Here is a 10,644-nt window from a genome sequence, read left to right on the forward strand (position 1 = left end):
GTCTCTGTATGACCAAAATGAATGAATGATTGCAGGTAACAGTTAATACTGTCAGGTCATCCTGGATAATGATCTTTTGCAACTCATTTAGTTACCAATTGCAACTGTCCACACTGGTTCTGGCCAATGCATAACAAGTCAACCTTCAGAACATTTCAACATTGTAATTTACAGCATCAATGGTGGTTCAAGAAGTAAATTAAAGCATGAATCTTTACTCCCTCAGGTCACATGTTACAATGCATTGGTGTACGTGGTGCAATGATATAATGAGCATATCTCCTAGAGGTATACTGACATACTTACCAGGAGGCACAACAGTTAACATACAGATACAGCAAATAATTAGAAAGGCAATGTTGGCCTTTATTGAAGGGGAATAGAGTGTAAAAGTAGGGAAATCTTGCTCCAATTGTACACCTACTGTACTGTGTACATTTTGGGCTCTTAACTTAAGAGATATACTTGCTTTGGAAGTAGTTTAGAGAAAAATCACTAGGTTGATACTAGGATGAAGGTATTGTCTTATGAGGAAAAGTTAAACAGGTTGAGTTTATACTCATTGGAATTTAGAAGAATCAGTGGTGATCTTATTGAAATAAGATTCTGGTGTGGCTTGACAAGATAGAAGCTGAGAGCATGATTCCTCTTGTGGCGAATGGTTAAGTTTCTTTGTAACTGTTCCGCTTGAGCTGACATGCAACTTAACAGCTCCAATAAAGGATCACCATTTTAAAAAAACACTGCTATCTCCAAACTTATTCTGCCTAGCCTGCTGTGTGCTTCTGGGATTTAATGTTTTCTTTCTATTATACATTGCACAACAAGGCTGCACTGGAACAGTTACACTCGAACATTTACAGATATCCACTTGCTTAGGGTTGGCCATGATGAGATCCTCATCCAGCTGCTGAAATTCCTTTAGTGAGGTTTTGTATTCAATAGGACCCAAGATCTGGGCCTATGTTTCTAGTTTTCCGGACTGAGTGAACTCTTGTGACTGGAAGTGTCTTTCTTGCAGAGGACTGAATGCTCCAGAGAATGTCATTTTGATCTTGTATGCATGTTGGTAACACTCTTGTTCTGGCCTGAAGTCTGGATATTTTCCTAATTAACCTGTTCAGAGATGCCATTACACATCTCTGAAGTAGATAGGACTTGAACTGGGCCTTCTGGCTCAAAGGTAAGGACACTACCACTTCATCAGAAGAGCTGTTGGCTTGAACTCATTCTTTATGGGGATCAGATGTTCCAATTCCTTGAAGAGGAGCATGATTGCTAATTGCACAGGGACTTGGGCTACTGACAGCAGTAATTACAGATGGTAAAACTCAGACAAGCCCTGCTGCATAGATGGATGCAGATAGTACAGGGACTGAACCAGAAGGCCATGAATAGGGTCTTCGCTCCTCTAACTAGTCCACCAAGATCCAGCCCATCACGCACGCCAACCTTCCATTCACTGACTCCACCTATACTTTCCTCTGCCTCAGAAAGGCAGCCAACGTAATCAAAGACCCCTCCCACCCTGGTTATAATCTCTCCCAACCTCTTCAGTCAGGCAGAAGATATAAAAGCTATTATACACAGATCAACAGATTCAAGAACAACTTCTTCCCTGCTGTTAGCAAACTTCTGAATGGACCTCTCAAATTTTAAATTTAATGCTGACCTCGCTGTTTGTGCGCCTTCTGTGTTGCCATAACATTGTATTCCTCGCTCCGCTGTATTACCCTTATGCACTTTGCATGCAAAACAAAACTTTTCACTGTTCCTAGGTACATGTGACAATAATAAATCAAACCAAATCTGTGAAGCAGGGATAACTGCAAGCTTCAGCCATTTATAGACCTCACTGCACAAACTTTCGCCCATTGGCAGATTAAGAACATAAGAACTAGGAGCAGGAGTAGGCTGTCTGGCCCTTCGAGCCTGCTCCGCCATTCAATAAGATCATGGCTGATCCTTTCGTGGACTCAGATCCACTTACCCGCGTTCTCACCGTATCCCTTAATTCCTTCATTGTTCAAAAAAAATCTACCGTTTTTTTAAAAACATTTACTGAAGTAGCGTCAACTACTTCAATGGGCAAGGAATTCCGTAGATTAACAACCCTCTGGGTGAAGAAATTCCTTCTCAGTTCAGTCCTAAATCTGCTCCCTCTAATCTTGAGGCTATGCCCTCTTGTCCTAGCTTCACCTGCCAGTGGAAACATCCTCTCCACTTCTATCTTATCTATTCCCTTCACAATTTTATATGTTTCTATAAGATCCCCCCTCAATCTTCTGAATTCCAATGAATATAATCCCAATCTACTCAGTCTCTCCTCATAAGCCAACCCCCTCAACTCCGGAATCAACCTAGTGAACCTCCTTTGCACCCCCTCCAGTGCCAATACATCCTTTCTCAAGTAAGGAGACCAAAACTGCACACAGTACTCCAGGTGTGGCCTCACCAGCACCTTGTACAGCTGCAACATAACCTCTCTGCTTTTTATTTCAATCCCTTTAGCAATGAAGGACAAAATTCCATTTGCCTTCCTAATTACTTGTTGTACCTGCAGACCTACCTTCTGTGATTCATGCACAAGGACACCCAGGTCCCTCTGCATAGCAGCATGCTGCAATTTTTTACCATTCAAGTAATAATCCTTTTTACTATTACTCCTATCAAAATGTATGACTTCACATTTATTTACATTGTATTCCATCTGCCAGATCTTTGCCCACTCACTCAATGTATCTATGTTCCTCTGCAAAGTTTCACAGACCTCTGCACACTTTGCTTTGCCACTCATCTTAGTGTCATCTGCAAACTTTGACACCCTACACGTGGTCCCCAACTCCAAATCATCTATATAGATTGTAAATAATTGCGGTCCCAACACCGATTAAATACATCTTCCATGCTGAATGTACTAACCTGGACTCAGAGCACTATTGACTTATAGTGACCCTTCTGGCCTAACATAGTTGAACCAATATTGAGTTAGAGTTTAGTGTCAGCTGTGGTTCAGCATGTAGAACACTCGCTTTTGGGTCACTGAATTTTGGGTTCAACCCCCTTTCCACAGAATGGAACACATCATTTCACCCAACAATCCAGTACAGCACTGAGGAGTGAAGCATTGTCAGCAGTGCTACCTTTTGGGTGAGTGTATAATCCAAAGTCCCGACTGCTCTCCCAGATGAACTTGGAAGATCCAAAGACACTTTTACAAAAAAAAAGTAAGGGGTTCTACCCATGAGATTTTTGATGCCCTGATTAACACTGACATAGCTTAAAAACTATCATCTGGTCATTTTTATCATTGCAGTCTATGGAGTCCCATTGTGTGCAAGTTGGCTGCTTGGGTTCATTTCAAAAGCCCACCACCCACATTCCTGGGTCAGTATACATTTCCATAAATTTACACTACCCTTGATCTACAGCACTGGTCAGCCACATGATTGTGGTCTTGAAAAGCACTGCTAGGAGTCAACATAAAGCAAGCCGGCAAAATTGCATACTCACAATTGGAAAAGTTCCGAGTGCACGGCCTGGAACAGCCTGGAGTCAGCAAGGGTTGGTGTACAGACCACAGCATCCTGGAAACCAGGAAAAAAAGACAGTACAATTAAAACACAGTACAACCAATGCCTTATCCAAAAAACTGGAGCAAAGGGGAAATCTGTGCTTCCAAAAGCACTGGGCAGTACGGTGGCTCATTGGTTAGCACCGCTGCCTCACAGCACCATGGACCCAGGCTCAATTCTACTCTCAGGCGACTGTCTGTGTGGAGTCTGCATATTCTTCCTGTGACTTCATGGGTTTCCTCCAGGTGCTCTGGTTTTCCTCCCACAGTCCAAAGATGTGCAGGTGGATTGGCCATGGGAAATGCAGGCTTACAGGAATAGGGTAGGGGTGTGGGTCTGGGTGTGATACTCTTTGGAGGGTCAGAGGGAACTCGAAGGGCCAAATGGCCTGCTCCCACACTGAAGGATTCTATAAAAGCCATACTGGAAGCTCCAATCTCAGAGAGCCCAGCCATAAGTGGACATTTTATTAACAAGGCAAAGCTTCGTCTTTGTGTGGTTCTTCCAAAGTGAAAGTTTCCCTTGATGGGAGCATCTGTTACAATGCCACTGTGGGAACTGTCAAAAACGAAGCAAATACATTCTGCCTACCCTTCTGAATCCTTGCCCAATTTTAAACCTCAATTAGCTCAGGAGTGTTTCAAAACTCAAGGGAGTCCAAGGCAAGGTCATTCAACCTGACTTTATGGTCTAATTGTCAGAATAGGCCAAAACCCTAAATGGCCAATTCCAGTTCAAATACAAGACTGCTAATGCGCATAGAACTAGGGCCAGGGAGTGAGTTCATGGATGTTGGTGCTCTCCTGTTTCCAAAACCCCTTATTTGCCCCTCAATTCTCACAAAATCCTCCCCTTCAATCAGGCATGTTATTTTCTGCCCCTTTTAAGTTTCACAAATCACTTCACCAAAGGTTTGCAAAAGGCCCTAGTAAAATGATAATGCCCACTGTTGCTAGCAGCAGCTTACAAATATTGTCCAACATATGTAACATTGGTCATTAAAATCATGAACAGCAACAATTTAAAGGAGTTAATGAGGATGCATCTTACAAATAATCCCACATGACTACAAAACAAACCATTGTAAAAAATTTTATCATAACAGCAGTGTACAATATTTTTAATGACATGAAATCCCCCCATAAGTTATTTTTAACACTATGCAGACATGAACACAGTCCAGCAATTTCCTCATTAACATATTCTTTACATTGCACAGTTTGTAGTGAATGTAAATCCATCAGCAAAACATTGGATGAATATCTGAAATAAAAACAAACGTCAGACTATATAAGATAACAAGGTGGAGAGCTGGATGAACACAGCAGGCCAGGCAGCATCACAGGAGCAGGAAAGCTGACGTTTCGGGTCTGGGCCCTTCTTCAGAAATGGGGGAGGGAAAGGAGACTCTGAAATAAACAGAGAGAGGGGGAGGCGATGATGGAAGGTGGATAGAGGAGCAGATAGGTGGAGAGGAGACAGACAGGTCAAGGAGGCGGGGATGGAGCCAGTAAAGGTGAGCGTAGGTAGGAAGTTGGGATGGGTGTTGGTCAGTTGGGAAGGAGGGCCGGGTAGGTGGAAAGGAAAACAGACAGGTCAAGGAGGTGGGGATGAGGCTAATAGGTAGGAAGTGGGGGTGGGGGTAGGGAGTGGGGGTGGGTCAGTGAGGTGGGGAGGAGCAGATAGGTGGGAGAAAAGACGGACAGGTCAAGGAAGCGGGGACGAGCTGGGCTGGTTTTGGGATGCGGTAGGGGGGAGGGGAGATTTTGAAGCTTGCGAAGTCCACATTGAGACCAGTGGGCTGCAAGGTTCTCAAGCGGAATAGGAGATGCTGTTCCTCCAGTCTTTGGGTGGCATCGTTGTGGCACTGGAGGAGGCCCAGGATGGACATGTCGTCCAAGGAGTGGGAGGGGGAGTTGAAGTGGTTCGCGACTGGGAGGTGTAGTCGCTTGTCACGAACCGAGCGTAGATGCTCCACAAAGCGATCTCCAAGCCTCCACTTGGTTTCCCTGATGTAGAGGAGGCCACATCGGGAACAGCGGATACAATATACCACATTAAACAGATGTTCACCTGCACACCTGCTAACATGGTATATTGTACCCGCTGTGTAGAAAGTCTCCATGTCACAGCTGACATTATTTCATTCATATAAACGTACAAGTTAGGAGGACAACACTATTCAAACTCTTCAGCCTTTCATTAAGATTCATTGGCCACACAATCTCACCTATCCCCAATTAATCTCCACTGCACACTTCAAAGTTGGAGAGTTGGAGAAGGGAAGTGAGAGAGCGAGTGGAGGAGGAAGAAAGGAAGGGAAGGAGAAGGAACAATTCTTTTCACTTGCTGCTGCCTAAAGCTTCCTCCACCCTCCCTGGGAAATGGCAACGAATGGAGTTACCCGTCAGCATGGCGTCACATTGCTGAGTGGCACTGATGAGGCTGAGACTGGAGTAGGATGTGGTGAGAAAATCCCAAGAATAGGTGGGCAAGAATCTCAGCTGACCCCCTAGCAAACTAAACAGAGAGAAGAGAGCCAAGAGAAGCAGTCCTGGAGAGGAGGGGAGAAAAAGCTGAGGATATACACTCGACATACTAAACACAAACCCCAGACTCCTAGTCACCTTTGTAAACTGGCTCTGGATGTTCACTTCAGAACTTACAACCTCCTCAATCACAGGTCACTGCCTCCCCTCCCACTGGGACTAAAAAGGATAAAGGGACCCGTGGCCGTAGGATCGACTCATCGGAGCTGGACAATGCTTCAGGTTCGGGCTCCTGACCAGGCAGTCTTTGCTGTGGTGCTTCAATCGCAGTTGAGCTTTTCCTTGTATTTCCTTTCCCCAACTCTTCTCTTCCTCCTCTAGCCCCCACTAATAGCCCCTCTGCCATCTGCCTTTTGTCTGATCCCTGCTTCTCTCAAGGTTCAGTCTCACCCTGTTGCACATTAGAAATTAAATGCCTTCAGACAAAGTTCAGGCATATACATTTTAGTTAGAGCTTTATTTCAACCAATCACACACCATAAAACAGTTGCATTCTGGATAACTATATATGTGTGTATTTGAACACTCTCTTGGCAAAATCAAAACAAATTGAACTGGATTAAAAAGAAAACAAACACCCCATTCAGACACTAACTAAAAACAAAGCTAGAGAATAAAGTTGAAATGTCAGGGTGGGAAATAATTCACTCCAGATCCTGATGCCCAATGGCCTCTAAAAGCTTTGAGTGTGCCGTCAGACACCACATGTGCCCTCTGCACGGGTACCCAGGTGTATATGTGAGAGAGGAAGAGTGGCAAGCAGAAATAAAACCCTGTCAACTTGATTAAAACATGCAATGTAGAGGTAATGTGGTAAACCAGGATAATGAGGAGGAGTGGAAACAGATTTACAGAGGCCACTCAGCTCCAAAAGGGAAAAAAAAGCCTAATCCCACTTTCCAGCATGGGGAGGTGATGGCCTAGTGGTATTATCGCTGGACTGTTAATCCAGATAATGTTCTGGGGACCTGGGTTCAAATCCCGCCATGGCAGATGGTGGAATTAGAATTCAATAAATATCTGGAATTAACAATCTAATAACGACCATGAATCCATTGTCGATTGTCGGGAAAAACCCCTCTGGTTCACTAACATCCTTTAGGGATGGAAACTGCCATCCTTACCTGGTCTGGGCTACATGCGACTCCAGACCTACAGCAATGTGGTTGACTCTTAGCTGCCCTCTGGGTAATTACGGATGGTCAATAAATGCTGCCTAGCCAGTGACGTCCTCATCCCGTGAACGAATAAAGAAAAGTAAAAGATCTTGCTCTTGCAGCCAACCCTACAATGATTTCCACCTCAACCATTAAAGTAGTAAGTTCCAGAGCCTCTGGGTGGAAAAAACGCAACTCCTCTCAAAGCCTTCCTGCAACTGCTTCACATCTATACTCTCTAGTTATTGTCACAATTACTCCCTTTCCATTTTCTAGACTCCCTCCATTTTATACAGATCAGTTACATCTCCCCTCAGCTGTCTGTTTCAATGGAAAACAAAGCTCCAAATTTCCCTCATGGTAAAAACGCTTTATTCCTGGCAATAAACTGAAATTTCTTCTGTATTCTTTTGTGTGAGATCACAGCAACCAGGACTCTAACTGAAGTCTAGGTTGCGCTTATTGCAGAGTTCCAGTATGGTATTTGTGCATTTATACCGAAAGCTTTGACCAAATGTAGGAAAGTATCCTTTATGCCCTCTAGGCCACCTTGTCTGCCAGTCCTGCTGCCTTCAAGTGTCTACAGACATGGACAGGTCCATATGTTTCTCTAGATTTATCAAAATCCTACCAGTTGTATAATCAATTGTTATGAAGGAGGGTCACTGGACCAGAAACATTAACTCTGCTTTCTATCCACAGATGCTGCCAGACCTGAGTTTACCAAGGAATTTCTGTTTTTGTTTCTAATTTCTAGCATCCGCAGTTCTTTGAGTTTTTTTTAATTAGTTGTGTAATCCTTCGACTCATTTACCCTCTCAAATGTATTAATTCATACTTCTCCAGACTGAATTCAATCTTTCTGTTCAGTTGACCAGATCCACTGATATCTTCTTCACCAAACATACAGCCTATTTTTGTATCATTAACAAACCGCAATGAAAGAAAGACAAGGAACTGATACTTAGAATAGATTAAAGGCCAGGATTCACCAATTCTCTTTCAAATCAGAAAGTTAGCAGTCGAAGTCTATTCCAGAGACCTGAACACATAATCCAGCACGAAGGGAGTGTGGATGCGATGTTAAACCGGGACATTCATCTACCTTCTCAGGGGGTGCAAATGTGCTAGAACCCTACTTCAAAAAGAGGCAGAGAAATTCTCCCTATGCTGTTGCCAATTTTTACCTCAACCATCACACTAAAATCAGTTACCGGATGGTCACCCTGCTATAGGAAGGATACTATTAAATTGGACAGGGTTCAGAAAAGATTTAGCAGGATGTTGCTGGGAATGGAGGTCTTGAGTTATAAGGATAGGCTGGGACTTTTTTCACTGGAGTGTAGGAGGGTTGAAGGGTGACCTTATTGAGGTTTATAAAATCATAAAGGACATAGATAAGATGAATAGCAAAGGTCTTTTCCCTAGGGTGGGACAGTTCAAAACTAGGGGGCATATTTTTAGGGTGAGAGGAGAAAGATTTAGAAGGGACAGGAGGGGAACTTTTTCACACAGAGGGTGGTTTGTATATGGAATGAACTGCCAGAAGTGGTAGATGCAGGTACGGTTACAACATTTAAGACATTTGGATAGGTACATGAATAGGAAATGTTTAGAGGCATAGGGGCCAAGCCCAGGCAAGTGGGACTAATTTAGTTTGGGAAACTTGGTTGGCATGGGTGAGTTGGGCCAAAGGGCCTGTTTCTGTGCTATAGATTCTATGACTCTATAACTGCTTCTGGATCTTGCTGTACACACATGCTTTGCAATACCTCAAAAAGTACTGGCTGTAAAGTGCCAAGAACAAATTAAAGAAATACAAGTGTTTATTTTCTACTTTACAATTCAGACTAATGTGGCTCAACTAGGGGATGAAAGGGATCCACGTACAAATTAACAATCACTTGGTTTGCCAGTATGTCACAGAATCACAAATCATTGACTCTACACCAACTATCCAAACAAGCAATTCACTGGGTACCATTCTCTCTTCTTTCCACAGCCCTGATGTGGAGATGCTGGCATTGGACTGGGGTGGACAAAGTCAGAAGTCACACAATACCAGGTTATAGTCCGATAGGTTTATTTAAAATCACAAGCTTTCTTAGCACTAGTCCTTCATCAGGTGACTTCACCTGATGCAGGAACAGCAGTCTGAAGTCACCTGAAGCAACAACACTACAAAAGCTTGTGATTTTAAATAAACCTATTGGACTATAACCTGGTATAGTGTGACTTCTGACTTTGTCCACAACTCTACACATTGGTCCCATTTAAAAAACCTACCTTTCACCACACAATGAATAGATGCATTACAGATGTTTTCTAATCAACCTGCTCAGATTGCTATTAAACACTCCTGTACGAGGTGGGACTTGAACCTGGGCCTTCTGATTCAGGGGTTGGAAGATTAGCACTGCACCACAAGAACCTTTAGTCATAGTTTTTGCTTCTTTTGCCAATTAATTGAAATCTGTGCCCTCTCACCCTCAAGCATTCCACAAGTAAGAGCTGTACCTAATCTGCCCAGAGCCCTCGTGATTTTGAGCACCTCGACCAAATCGTCCTCTCAACCCTCTTCTCCAAAGAGAACAATTCCCAGCTTTTTCATAAATTTCCGCGTTCCTAGAACCATTCTCGTGAATCGTCTGAGGCATTTTCTCTCTTTCTAATGCCTTCACATCTCTAGCAAACTGCACTCCGGGTGTTCCTGATCCTATACTGACAGAAGCGTGTGTTCGGGGGTGGGGGGGCGGCAGTGGGTGTCCTTTGAGTTGGGCCATTTGTTATCACAAGGAGTGACCGACCTCACGAGGTTCGCTGTGACACTTCATTCCGAGTTAACCCGGGTGAGGTGAAAGCGCTCCCAGTGCAAGGGTGAGCGCCGACCCGATCACACCGGCCTGACAGTCATGAGGAGGCACCCCTGCTTGGGTCCAGCCTTCCCCGATTCAGACTGAGATTCACGGCGGTGCCCGGCCCACCCGGTACCCGCTCCTTACCTGGGCCCAGCGGCCCGGAGCCGCGCTGACAACATCCCCGCTCCGGAGGCCGCCATGGCTGAATCCCCGCCCCCTTTCCCCTCTCGGCCAATCAGAGCCCCCGCTCCCAGCACCTCCCAGGATGCCCCGGGATGCGGGTCGGGGAGGTTGTTGCTATGGTGACGGCGGGAGCTGCCAGCCTGAGAGAGAGAGGAGCAGCAGCAGCAACAGTGAGGTGCCTTGGGGGAGACAGCTGAGCCAGCTTAACTTGCCCGTTTGTGGAATAACAAACCCAACTTCTGCCAGTCTGGGCTGACAGCACCACATGGAGGGAGAGCTCCATCACATCTGATGTCTAAGATATAGACTGAGCCTCTTTAAC

At 44.6% G+C, this 10,644-nt stretch overlaps 1 protein-coding gene across 2 annotated transcripts in view; it reads right to left on the reverse strand.

The window, feature by feature from the left end:
- Positions 1-10,356, reverse strand: part of pisd (phosphatidylserine decarboxylase) — a 107,030-nt gene extending 96,674 nt beyond the window's left edge. For both annotated transcript variants that reach the window (XM_048611351.1, XM_048611350.1), the window contains exons 1-2: positions 10,284-10,356; positions 3,514-3,587 (exon numbers count right to left, since the gene is read on the reverse strand). In XM_048611351.1, coding sequence (XP_048467308.1) covers positions 3,514-3,587; positions 10,284-10,339 — 130 coding nt within the window. In that variant the 5' untranslated portion in view covers positions 10,340-10,356. The remainder of the gene's footprint in view (positions 1-3,513; positions 3,588-10,283) is intronic.
- Between the last annotated feature and the right edge of the window lie 288 nt (positions 10,357-10,644).

Source organism: Rhincodon typus, chromosome 24 (genome assembly GCF_021869965.1).
Source record: "Rhincodon typus isolate 14 chromosome 24, sRhiTyp1.1, whole genome shotgun sequence".
NCBI lineage: Eukaryota > Metazoa > Chordata > Chondrichthyes > Orectolobiformes > Rhincodontidae > Rhincodon > Rhincodon typus.